This window comes from Staurois parvus, unplaced genomic scaffold (genome assembly GCF_062004578.1).
Source record: "Staurois parvus isolate SC_StPar_1 unplaced genomic scaffold, SC_StPar_1.0 ptg000563l, whole genome shotgun sequence".
In the NCBI taxonomy this organism is placed as follows: Eukaryota; Metazoa; Chordata; class Amphibia; order Anura; family Ranidae; genus Staurois; species Staurois parvus.
The window spans coordinates 307,501-321,016 of NW_028318359.1; the positions used below are offsets into that span (position 1 = coordinate 307,501).

Consider the following 13,516-nt stretch of genomic DNA (forward strand, 5'->3'; position numbering starts at 1 on the left):
AGGGTTCTGGGAGACCAGATATAGTGAATGCTGGGTCCTGGGAGACCAGATATAGTAAATGCAGGGTCCTGGGAGACCAGATATAGTGAATGCAAGGTCCTGGGAGACCAGATATAGTGAATGCAGAGTCCTGGGAGACCAGATATAGTGAATGCGGGGTCCTGGGAGACCAGACATAGTGAATGGGGGGTCCTGGGAGATCAGATATAGTGAATGCAGGGTCCTGGGAGACCAGATATAGTGAATGCGGGGTCCTGGGAGATCAGATATAGTGAATGCAGGGTCCTGGGAGACCAGATATAGTGAATGCGGGGTCCTGGAAGATCAGATATAGTGAATGCGGGGTCCTGGAAGATCAGATATAGTGAATGCAGGGTCCTGGGAGATCAGATATAGTGAATGCAGGGTCCGGGGAGACCAGATATAGTGAATGAGGGGTCCGGGGAGACCAGATATAGTGAATGCGGGGTCGTGGGAGACCATATATAGTGAATGCAGGGTCCTGGGAGACCAGATATAGTGAATGCGAGGTCCTGGGAGACCAGATAGAGTGAATGCGGGGTCCTGGGAGACCAGATATAGAGAATGCGGGGTCCGGGGAGATCAGATATAGTGAATGCAGGGTCCTGGGAGACCAGATATAGAGAATGCAGGGTCCGGGGAGACCAGATATAGAGAATGCAGGGTCCTGGGGTTACTAACACTTTACTGATCTCTTCCAACACTCTTTCATCTGCAGCAAAACCCACACCCCTGGACCTTCGAGCTACAGCGATAATAGATGAACTTCCATTCAAGTCTCCAGTCACTAAATCCTGGTCTAGACAAGCGTAAGTACAGACCTACATGCAGCAGGGGCCTATACAGCGTGTTCATTCTCCTGTTGCATCGAGCACACAACTGGCTGACCAGATCTAAAGAAAAATACCATCATGACTTGCAGCATTTGCAACCTACCTGCTCAGGTCAGGAATAGCTGAATGCTCCAAGCTGGGAAAGGGAAAATAGATGAAGCTTCTCACAGTGCGGCCCTAGGGGGCATCATTCTGAGGAAAGCTCATCTATAGATTGTGGCCCCGATTGAAAGGAATGAGCTTTGGTTCAAAAAATTGTTGCCAGGTGTAGAGAGCACCGTGATTCAGTTCTGAATGGCCAGGAAACATTCTCGCCATTCTACCGAGAACCCACCCAGTGTACCTGGACCGCTCTTATCATTTTTTTCAAGTTGAAGCGAGGTCAAGTAAATAGATTCCAGGGTTGCCAAGTCTCAAAATTTAAAAAAAAGAAATTTAAACTCCACTTTATTGTTATCACAAGGGGGGGGGGGCTGATAGAACCGCATGTGATAGCATAGTGCAGGTGACAGGTTCTCTTTAAGGAGACATCAGGGGTCTATTTGAGCCCTTATGTCACCTCCAGTGGTGTATTTAGTTTTTGTGCTGCCCTAGGCAATACTGAAATTGGGCGCCCCACCTTGCAATTGCTGCCCTAGGCAAATGCCTTGTTTGCCTCACCGTATATATGCCGCTGGACAGAGAAAGAGCTGATTGAACAAGGTCTGTGCTCATTGAGCTTAGGCCCGGGTTCACATATGTGTGGTGCGGTATATCGCATGTGATTTACTCAGGAACCGCATTGCATTCCTGTACAAATCACATGCGGTTTGTGCGCGCTGCGATTGGAGCCGTACATTTTGTATGGCTCTAATCGCACGGCACCAAAAAGGTACAGGACCCTTTTTTGGTCTGCACTAGAATCAGATCACATGGGTATTCACACCTATAGGATCCGATTCTGCACACGTTTTGGGATGTTGTTAACATACACACCCGCAGCGGTTCGCATGAACGGGGTGTGATTCTGATGCAGTGTGGAATTTGCACTGAAAATGCTGCAAATACCGCACCACATTACTGTGAACCCGGGCTAAACAAAGTGCATTGTCCGCTTTGCTGAAGCTGATTGAGCACAGACCTTGTCCAATCAGCTTCTTCCCTGGCCAAAGCCACTGGGGTTTGACAGTTCTGAACCTGGAAGTGCTCAGAGCTCCTCGGGGTTCATACTATCCAGGAGAGATAGATGGACAGTCTGCCTAAGAACAGACATTTCAGTATATGGTGGAGAATTGAACCTTCTGACAATTCTCACATTCTCTCATTCACAAGACTATTGCTGAGATCTCTGCGCTGAGTTCCCAGATCTGCTGTGTCCATTATAAGGGGGTTCCCACCATCACTACATTGACTTCCCAGGTCTGTACACCTGCTGTGCTCATTATGAGGGGTTCCCACCATCCCTGTGCTGAGTCCCCAGGTCTGTACACCTGCTATGCCCATTATGAGGGGTTCCCATTATCCCTGTACTGAGTTCCAGGGTCTGTACACCTGCTGTGCCCATTATGAGGAGTTCCCACCATCCCTGTGCTGAGTTCCCAGGTCTGTACCCCTGCTGTGCCCATTATGAGGGGTTCCCACCATCCCTGTGCTGAGTTCCCAGGTCTGTACCCCTGCTGTGCCCATTATGAGGAGTTACCACCATCCCTGTGCTGAGTTCCTGGGTCTGTACACCTGCTGTGCCCATCATGAGGGGTTCCCACCATCCCTGTGCTCAGTTCCCAGGTCTGTTCTCCTGCTGTACCCATTATGAGGGGTTCCCACATCCCTGTGCTGAGTTCCCAGGTCTGTACACCTGCTGTGCCCATTACGAGGGGTTCCCACCATCCCTGTGCTGAGTTCCCAGGTCTATACACCTACTGTGCCTATTATAAGGGGTTCCCACCATCCCTGTGCTGAGTTCCCAGGTCTGTACCCCTGCTGTGCCCATTATGAGGAGTTACCACCATCCCTGTGCTGAGTTCCTGGGTCTGTACACCTGCTGTGCCCATCATGAGGGGTTCCCACCATCCCTGTGCTCAGTTCCCAGGTCTGTTCTCCTGCTGTATCCATTATGAGGGGTTCCCACATCCCTGTGCTGAGTTCCCAGGTCTGTACACCTGCTGTTCCCATTACGAGGGGTTCCCACCATCCCTGTGCTGAGTTCCCAGGTCTTTACACCTACTGTGCCTATTATGAGGGGTTCCCACCATCCCTGTGCTGAGTTCCCAGGTCTGTACACCTGCTGTGCCCATTATAAGGGGTGTGCGCCATCCAAAGTTGGGAATGATGGCAGAACAAACTGTACAGCACTCATCCCAAACTAAAATTAAACAAAGAAAAAGTTTTGAGTGGAGTTCCCTTTCATTGAAAAGATGATAATATTAATGAATATCTCAGATTAGACATTCTCTATTATTATTCCCAAACCCCGCTGGATTAAAGAGTCATTGTAGACGCACCAAGAATGTTATCACAGCGCTGATCTCATACACTTAATGGCTGATTTACTAGGGGGCGGAGCTTGTTCACTGTGCGGAGGAATATTCCCTTACCTTAGCAAATGGAGTGAGAATTCCCTTTGCAAAGAATACCCAATCACATGCAAGGAAAATGAAAAAACCAAAAAAAAAAATCAAAACAGGATTCGATAACTGAAGACTCATTCTCTAAGTAACAATTCACTTTTCCAAGTGTAAGTACCCTGCTGAGCACAGAGCCATTGCCTCTACAAGTAATCTCTGCTGTTTTCCTTTACAGCCACTCTCTAAAATCCAGCTCCTCCCAATACTGCCGCCCAGTGTCCACACAGAGTATAACCAGCACCAGCTCTGGGGACAGCGAAGAGAATTACGTAGCTATGGTAAGTCGTCTTCACTGGTGGACTGTGCAGGCCGGGAGGGTAGCTTGGGAGCCCCGGTGCAAAAGGTGACCTGGGGCCCCCCACTAGCACACTCTGCTACCACTGCAATTGGCTGAAGAGTTATTTCAGATCTTTATCCGCATTCCCATATGGAAGAAAAATATATTTGAAATATATTTTTAAAATATTCTTCCCAAATATATCGCCATTAATTTGACATGCTACAATTTTTGTCATATTCAATATATTTCAATAAATATTTATAAATATGCTGCATGTTGAAATGCGTTTTTATTACAAAATATATGAAAAATATTTTTAAAAATACATTTCAAATATACTGTATGTCTTTGAAGATACAAATCAACATTTTTGGAATGCATTTACAGATATATGTAAAAATATATGTTAAAATTACTTTTTTATATGTTTACAAAAAAAATCTGAAGAATATTTTTTAAATATTTTGGGGTTCCCCCCCCCCAACGCACCTTGTCCCAATGTTGATGGGGACAAGGGCCTCTTCCCCACATTGGGAGGAAGTGTGTCCCATCATTGGTATCATTGGGAGGAAGTGTGTCCCATCATTGGTATCATTGGGAGGAACTGTGCCCCATCATTGGTGTCATTGGGAAGAAGTGTGTCACATCGTTGGTGTCATTGGGAGGAATTGTGTCCCTACGTTGGTAGGAATTGGGCCCCAACATTGGTGCCATTGGGCACCATAGTTGCATCATTGGGAGGAATTGTGCCCTATCACTGGTGTCAACGTGAGGAATTGTGCCCTATCCTTGATGTCATTGGAAAGAATGTGTCCCATTTCTGGTGTTATTGGGCCCCATTGTTTGTATCTTTGGAAGGAACTGTGCCCCATCATTGGTGTCATTGGGAGGAATTGTGGCCCATCGTTGGTGTCATTGTGAGGAATTGTGTCCCTTCGTTGGTGTCATTGGGAGGAATTGTGTCCCATCGTTGGTGTCATTAGGAGGAATTGTGTCCCATTGTTAGTGTCATTGGGAGGAATTGTGTCCCATCTTTGGTGTCATTGGGAGGAATTGTGTCTCATCGTTAGTGTCATTGGGAGGAATTGTGCCCCATCATTGGTGTCATTGGGAGGAATTGTGTCCCATCGTTGGTGTCATTGGGAGGAATTGTGACCCTACGTTGGTGTCAATGAATGAAGCAGTGCTTCAAGGGCCATATAAAAGCAAGCAAAGGGCTGCAGTTTGGATACCACTGCTTTAGCGGATCCAAGTTCATCCCTTTGATCTGTTGATGAATAAACAGAATGATACAGAAGTAACAATGTTACTTTTTATCTTTCTATATTCATCTGAGCAATTGTTTATTATAAACAATGAGTCGGAGTGCTTTTTTGACAGCTGGAGCTGCCAACATCATCTCGGAGTATACAGTGATCCCAGCTTTGATCACTTTGTACACTGGGGGAGGGGGGAGGAGTCACAGGAGCAGGGCAGAGAGACTGGACTTTCTACACACATCCTGTGTACAATGATGACTTTTTGGGCATGTGTTGCACGCCCAAAGTCAGGAACTAATAAATTGACCTTTAATATACAACCCAAACAGTCTCATAAATTCAAACCTTTTATGTCTTCACAGCAAAACCCTGTCTCAGCATCCCCAGGAACCAGTGGCACCAACAGCCCTGCCCAGAAGAAGAGTACCGGCAGCGTGGACTATCTGGCTCTAGACTTCCAGCCGGTGTCACCAAGCCCTCACAGAAAGGTATATGTTTAATATTGATGTTCATAAACGCTCCTTGTACTCCACCAGGTTATTGACCATCAAACCAGTAGGTTGGTTCAGAACATCTAGTGTACCTTTCTAAGATCAAAGGAACGGTGTAGGGTATTGGCTGGGAGTGCCTAGTAAAGACAGTCTTCTAATTCGGCGATTCATATCAATTGTCTATTAGGCGAGAGCATCAAATACAGCCGACACGTTTCATGGAAAAAGCCGCCCCTTCTTCAGGACTTCAAGCATGTTGTCTATAGCTAAAACCAGACTGTAACGGCAAATGCTGGGTGCAATAACTAAAAGCAAGTCAGAAACACGCACACAATCAACATGTAGTCATACAGGTACTTTTAATGAGCATTTACACCATTACATATTCTACGCATGTGAAAGACCCTCTGCCCAATGAACACCCGCCCTGGCACATCATGGCATTCACTCGGCACTCCAAGAAATAACAGAATCCAACTGCAATATTCTTGCAGTGTCAAAACCTCCACTTTTATTATCACATGACACACAGGAGGATATATCTTATAATCATTACAATCTGCATAATAACACACACAAATAATAATGTGAGCATTACAGCATCAAACAGACACATCACTTGACAGCGTCACAGCATAGAATTAATACATTACCACAGCTGGAAGTGGGAAGGAACAAATCCTATCGGAACCATACTGCACAGGGGGTCACAGGGAAGCCGTAAGTGTGACCAATTGATGAGCCCATATAGCCTTGGCAGGAATCCCAGTGTCAGAGCATCCCCTGGCCACTAGGGGGCTTTCTATCGGGCTTGCTTGGACTTTAGGCTTTTAAACCATTTTTTCTGGACGCTTTCCAATAGTGGGCGGGCGCCACACCCACCATAGGAGGAGCTAGCAGAAAGGTTCCGTGAGGATAACAGAGTCATGCTCAGCCACCATATTGATTCCACATTGTTATCTGAAAAGTCACACTTTTGCTTCAGTTCAGCTTCTTATCTACCCCAAATTTCTTCTCATCTACCCCAAACTTCTTCTCATCTACCCCAATCTTCTCATTTACCCCAAACTTCTTCTCATCTACCCCAAACTTCTTCTCATCTACCCCAAACTTCTTCTCATCTACCCCAAACTTCTTCTCTTCTACCCCAAACTTCTTCTCTTCTACCCCAAACGTCTTCTCTTCTACCCCAAACGTCTTCTCATTTACCCCAAACGTCTTCTCATTTACCCCAAACTTCTTCTCATCTACCCCAAACTTCTTCTCATCTACCCCAAACTTCTTCTCATCTACCCCAAACTTCTTCTCATCTACCCCAAACTTCTTCTCTTCTACCCCAAACGTCTTCTCTTCTACCCCAAACGTCTTCTCTTCTACCCCAAACGTCTTCTCATCTACCCCAAACTTCTTCTCATCTACCTCAAACTTCTTCTCATCTACCTCAAACTTCTTCTCATCTACCTCAAACTTCTTCTCATCTACCCCAAACTTCTTCTCATCTACCCCAAACAACTTCTCATCTACCCCAAACTTCTCATCTACCCCAAACTTCTTCTCCTCTACCCTAAACGTAAAGATTTCTAATTTCTCAAGCAGGAAGACATCTTTATACAGGTTCTTATCCTCTAATGTGACATTACTAGATGTCATAAACATGTTCAATCCCACAAACAAGTTCCTATCTTGCTATAAGCAGAATATCTTGTGACTTAGAGAAATGACATCAGCCACCTCTCATGCTCCTGGCATTTGGGCAACAATGCTTTATTGTAAAAATTACCCAAGAAACAAAGGGTCCCAGGCCAACACATTTCATAGGCATTACACAGACAAAATTCACTAAAAGGCCTACAAAACTGATCTGCGGTATCAGCATAACCTCAAGTCAGCCCCGTCATCTCCACAAGAATGATACTGCAGATCAATTTAGACCTCAAGTGGACCTTTTAGTGAGTTCCACCCGGTTTTAACTACGAACCGTACACTGAAGCCCTGAAGAAGTGGGAGGCTCTTTCCCCAAAACCTGTTGGCTGTATGTGGTCATCTGGCTTGGTGAGGACCACCTGTCATACACGCCCTTCCAGTGGAGACTAAGAGGCTAAGCTGGCGCACATTGCACAGGCATGCCGTTAAGAAGCCCGCCCAGACATGCAGCTGCCACTAGAGCCAGGGGCAGACTGACAACTCATGGGGCCCCTGGGCAATAGGGGATCATGGGGCCCCTGTGTCCTTGCCCAAACTCAAAAAAGCCCATGAAAAAGGTACCAGGGGCATCTCATGGGGCCCCCTTCTGACCCCAGGCCCTCGGGCAGTGCCCAAGTTTCCAAATGATCAGTCTGCCCCTGACTAGAGCACATGCATGTAGACAGGAAGTGGCTGCAGGATATCAGCAGCACTGATGTGCCAAAAAAAAGGTGATAGCTGTATTTTATTATTTTTGCTTTAGCAAACTAAAAATCTGTAAGTGTGTATTGTTTCAAATGCCAATATATGCATTTACATACCTCTTAAAAGAGAAATATGGGGTTTGTTTTTTTCCCCCAAATTATACTTACCTAGGTGGATGCAGCATTGGTCCGATACTGCATCTGTCCCCCGCTGGCTCTTAGTGTGAGAACTCAGCGATCATATGACCACCGATCGCTGAGTTCTCACAGCTGCTCTGGGCAGAGAGCGGTGACTGTCAGTCACCGCTCTCTGCTCTGCCCCCCCCCCCCCCGAGCTCACTGGAGCGCTGGACTGTGGAAATGGCTGGCTCAGGCTCTCATCGGCTCTCTGAGATGCTGAGCCGGGTGCCGTTCCAGACCCTGGGGTGGACCCTGACTTTAAAGGCGGGATCTTTCCACAGCCTGGACCGGTTGAGTGACGTCAGCCGACAGCTTCAGCCGAAAACAGGTCACAGAAGTGCAGCACGAACTGCACTCCTGTGATCCACAGGAGAAGTACAGACAAAAGTGCTTTGGCTGTACTTCTCCTTTTTAAGTCCAAGTCTGTGCAGACAATATGGTCACTTTCTGACTTGGCAAAATCCACAGGCAGCTTAACTCTTCAAAAAGAACTTGAATCCAGTGCTGAATTTAGATCTTCTTTAGTACTGTTTTAGTGTTTTATGACCCATGGGGGTTGATTTACTAAAACTGGAGTGTGCAAAATCTGGTGCAGCTCTGCATAGAAAACAATCAGCTTCCAGGTTTTATTGTCCAAGCTTAATTGAACCATCTGAAGTGAGAAGCTGTTTGGCTACCATGCACAGCTGAACCAGATTTTGCACTCTCCAGTGTTAGTAAATCTACCCCTTGGCTTTTCAACAAAGAAATCTGACAATATTTGTATTGCTTTCAGCCGTCAACGTCTTCTGTAGCCTCAGATGAGAAGGTGGACTATGTCCAGGTGGACAAGGAGAAGACCCAAGCCTTGCAGAACACCATGCAGGAGTGGACAGATGTGCGCCAGTCCTCCGAGCCCGCCAAGAGCGGGAAGCAATGATGAAGCCCCTCTCTGGAAACAGAACTGAGTATTAACGTGAGCCTCCAGCCTAGTGTTCTATACTGCGACCATAATGGAGACTTTCATTGCTGCTCCTTTGTTAGCTAGTCTGCCTTTACCCCATAGAATGAAATCCTAGCACTGCATTGCAGATGACCGTATGATTGGTCCAGAGAAGCAGCAGCTGGACTCACAAAGCTGTGTTCGAACACTTACTGAGAATATTGCTTCAGTCTGAATATTTATCACATCAATGGACTGCAGACTTTATCGGGGCATCTGAAGCCGTATTAGAGATTTTATAGGACCTGATCATGTGTTTGATTTTAAAAAGCGCTCATGACTATAAAGAAATGGATGCAGCCGTTCTAGAATGTGTCCTACCTTTCTGTTTACAAAATAATAGTGACATCACTGAACACCCAACCATAGGTGATGTCACTGGTGTGTAGTGAAGGGATAGGCTGCATTCTCTGTGATGTCACTGGTCTGTAGTGAATGGATAGACTGTATTCTCTGTGATGTCACTGGCCTCTAGGGAATGGATAGGCTGCATTCTCTGTGATGTCACTGGCCTCTAATGAATGGATAGGCTGCATTCTCTGTGATGTCACTGGTCTGTAGTGAATGGATAGGCTGCATTCTTAGTGATATCACCGGCTTCTAGTGAATGGATAGGCGGCATTCTTAGTGATGTCACTGGTCTCTTGTAAAGGGATAGGCTGCATTCTCAGTGACATCATCAATCTTTAGAAAATAGATAGGGTAGATTGCCAGTGATGTGTTTAGTGAATGGATAGGCTGCATTCTCAGTGATGTCACCAGTCTCTAGTGAATGGATAGGCTGCATTCTCAGTGATGTCACCAGTCTCTAGTGAATGGATAGGCTGCATTCTCAGTGATGTCACCAGTCTCTAGCGAAGGGATAGGCTGCATTCTCAGTGATGTCACTGCCCTCTAGTGAATGGATAGGCTGCATTCTCAGTGACATCATCAGTCTCTTGAAAATGGATAGGCTAGATTGCCAGTGATGTCTATAATGAATGGATGGGCTGCATTCTCAGTGATGTCACTGGTCTCTAGTAAAGGGATAGGCTGCACTCTCAGTGATGTCACTGGTCTCTAGTGAAGGAATAGGCTGCATTCTCAGTGACATCATCAGTCTCTAGAAAATGGATAGGCTGGATTTTAGCGATGTCTCTAGTGAAGGGATAGGCTGCATTCCTAATGATGTCACTGGTCTCTAGGGAAGGGATAGACTGCATTCTCAGTGATGTCACTGGTCTTTAGTGAATGGATGGGCTGCATTGTTAGTGATGTCACTGGTCTCTAGGAAAGGGATAGGCTGCATTCTCAGTGATGTCACTGGTCTCCAGGGAAGGGATAGGCTGCATTCTTAGTGATGTCACTGGTCTCTTGGGAAAGGATAGGCTGCATTCTCAGTGATGTCACTGGTCTCTAGGGAAAGGATAGGCTGCATTCTCAGTGATGTCACTGGTCTCTAGGGAAGGGATAGGCTGCATTCTCAGTGATGTCACTGGTCTCTAGGGAAGGGATAGGCTGCATTCTTAGTGATGTCATTGGTCTCTGTTGAAAGTATAGGCTGCCCTTATCAAGTTGTAAAATATGGAGGCACAGATTCTTCCTGGATGGATACGTGACCTCTGAGCCGCCATGTCATCTGACGACTCACACTACTACTGTAAACTCTTAGAAAGATTTGATTACTTCAGAAAAGAGTAGAAACCAATCAATTGCTTTAACAATTTAGACGTGCCTTTAGTTGTACCACCTAATACCTAATTTAAAAAAAATATGTGCCGGAACGTGAAAAATAACACGCTGAAACTCTCCGCAACCAATCAGGCTGCAGCTATTCATTTCCAGGCACAGTTAAAGAATGCCTGGAGTCAATTCTGTGTCATTTTCTATTTTACTGTCCATAACAATGTCTCATGTTGTTGGGTGTCTTCATAAAGGTCCCTTGTTCTGAAGGGAAAACAATATATACAGCAACAGGTAGATCTGGTCACTTCACGGGTCACCCTTTAACGGTCACATGACTCCTATGTCAACTCTTGTCCACTTGAAATGAGAGACCCCCCCTAATGAGGTCCATATCCTGGGGCCACATTAAGCAGCCCTTTGCCTGTGTGTACGTCCTATACAGGGGTGGACTGACAACTCATGGGGCCCCCGGGCAATAGGAAATCATGGGGGCCCTGTGTCCTAGCCCACACTCAAACCACACCCAAAAAAGCCTATGAAAGGTACCAGGGGCATCTCATGGGGCCCCCTACTGACCCTGGGCCCTCCCTAGTGGCTAAATGGTCAGTCTGCCCCTGGTCCTCTAGATGTGCCACTGGAGATTTATTCTTAACATGGCCACTGTTTAAAGTGAAACTAAAAAAAAAAAATTAATCCAAGTATGTATTCCTAACTTTTCTAATTCCTTTTTTTTTTTTACTGCTGTGGTCTGATTTCCTGTTAGAGGGTGACTACGTTCGTTTTCCATGGTCCCACTGTAGGAACGTAGCCACCCTCTCTTGCTTGATCTTCAGATGGACTATGGATGATGGGATTTGTAGTGTGCATAGAGCAGTGCACATGACCTCAACTAACATGCACTGCTCGCTCCAAACAAATAGAAGTGAGAAGGAAAAGGAGAGGATGTTAGAGGGAGGCAGAAAAACACAGTAAGAAACTATTTGATGACAAATAGATTACGGGGCCATTAAGTAGTGGATGTGTGTGGATTATTTTCAGAGAATAAGGATATTGTTCAGTGTCACTTTAAGATTTTCTTGCTAACAGCAGGGGCGGACTGACAACTCATGGGGCCCCCGGGCAATAGGGGATCATGGGGCCCCTGTGTCCTTGCCCAAACTCAAAAAAGCCTATGAAAAAGGTACCAGGGGCATCTCATGGGGCCCCCTACTGACCCCGGGCCCTCGGGCAGTGCCTGAGTTTCCAAATGGTCAGTCCGCCCCTGACCACGTCTACCCCTCTGTCCAAGTATACCACGTCCACAGCCACCCCTCTGTCCAAGTATACCACGTCCACCACCACCCCTCTGTCCAAGTATACCACGTCCACCACCACCTACTGACCCCGGGCCCTCGTGGCAGTGCCCGAGTTTCCAAATGGTCAGTCCGCCCCTGGCTAGCAGTGTTCAATTTATATCCAGTGAGGTAGAACCTCATGCTACAAAGTTGTTGGTAAACTCTACAATCAGCAGAATTTACGTCAAATAAAATAAAAGGTCATTGAAACATGAAATAAAAATAAGCTTTTTGTTGAGATACACATCTTCAACCCATGGTAGTCCCCTGCAGTACTTCTTTTTCACCACTGGATGTCCTCTGCCTTTTGGGTTGAGTGAGCCAGCATCATTCAACCCCCTACCTCTGAGACAAGGCTGGTGAGTTATTAACCTGTGATTGATGAGTGAAAGAAAAAAAGTATAGTGATGAGCTTATCTCTCTGTCACTCTGCTCTTCCCTCCTTTCAGCATGTTCCTCGTTAGTCCCTGACTGACTCCTTGTGCTGCTTCTCCCTCTCTCAGTCTGAGCTCTGCTGTACAGGGACTGCAAGAGGCTGATACCAGGTCAAAATTAAGCACTTACACTGCTTGCATTTAACAAAAAATTAATTCAGACCTGCATTCATGTGTTTGTTCTATATCTGCCTGCGGTTCAGCTTTAAGGCCGTAGAAAGGTCAATTGATCCCCAAGCAGCTCCAATAGGACCCAGCATGCCAACAATATGAGCCTGTAATATAGAATACAAAAGCAGTCTTGGGATAAAATCAAATGCATAGATCCACTTTCAGAAATCTGTGGGGGAGACTAAAAAGTATCTTTAAAAAAAGTCTTACATTTTCACCAATTGGTGGAGAGACCAAATAATGGGAATAGCACTGAGAAGCCACCATTGGAATATCAATGGCCTAGCTAGCAGTAGTTATGGTGCAGTACAGCATAGAGACTCCCATTTCTGTGGTTCTCAGTAACTAGTTAGATCAGCCATTCTCATCCAGGGTTCCTCTAGAACTTGCTAGGGATTCCTTGAGGATTGGCAGGTTAACCTCCCATCTAATGGTGTCATAGTTCTTGGACCAACACCATTTGGCAGAGCCAATGGCATGATATCAATGGTCTTTTTGGATGCTTGTAAAGTTGGCATTCTGACCACCACTGTGAGGGGGGTGCTCTTCCCACTGATTACCAATGAAAGGGGCATGTTCCCACTGATTACCAATGAAAGAGGCATGTTCCCACTGATTTCAGAAGATTTGGTTTAGCAGAGGTTCTTCGAGACCTAAAAAGTATTTTAAGGGTTTCTTTTTGTGGTAAATAGGTTGAGAAAAGCTGAATTAGTTGGTAATTGAACCCAAAAATGATAACCATGGTTAGACTGTGCATCTAGAAATATTCAGTATTCTATCAGAACTGCATTCATTTGTTTGTTCTATATCTGCCTGCGGTTCAACTTAAAGGCCGTAGAAAGGTCAATTGATCCCCAAGCAGCTCCAATAGGACCC

At 45.9% G+C, this 13,516-nt stretch overlaps 1 protein-coding gene across 1 annotated transcript in view; it reads left to right on the top strand.

Annotated features, from left to right (window-relative positions):
* Nucleotides 1-10,831, top strand: part of GAB2 (GRB2 associated binding protein 2) — a 275,595-nt gene extending 264,764 nt beyond the window's left edge. The window contains exons 7-10 of the mRNA XM_089691504.1: nucleotides 740-830; nucleotides 3,633-3,735; nucleotides 5,359-5,484; nucleotides 8,830-10,831. Of these exons, the coding sequence (XP_089547630.1) occupies nucleotides 740-830; nucleotides 3,633-3,735; nucleotides 5,359-5,484; nucleotides 8,830-8,973 (464 nt within the window). The 3' untranslated portion in view covers nucleotides 8,974-10,831. The remainder of the gene's footprint in view (nucleotides 1-739; nucleotides 831-3,632; nucleotides 3,736-5,358; nucleotides 5,485-8,829) is intronic.
* The last annotated feature ends 2,685 nt before the right edge of the window (nucleotides 10,832-13,516 follow it).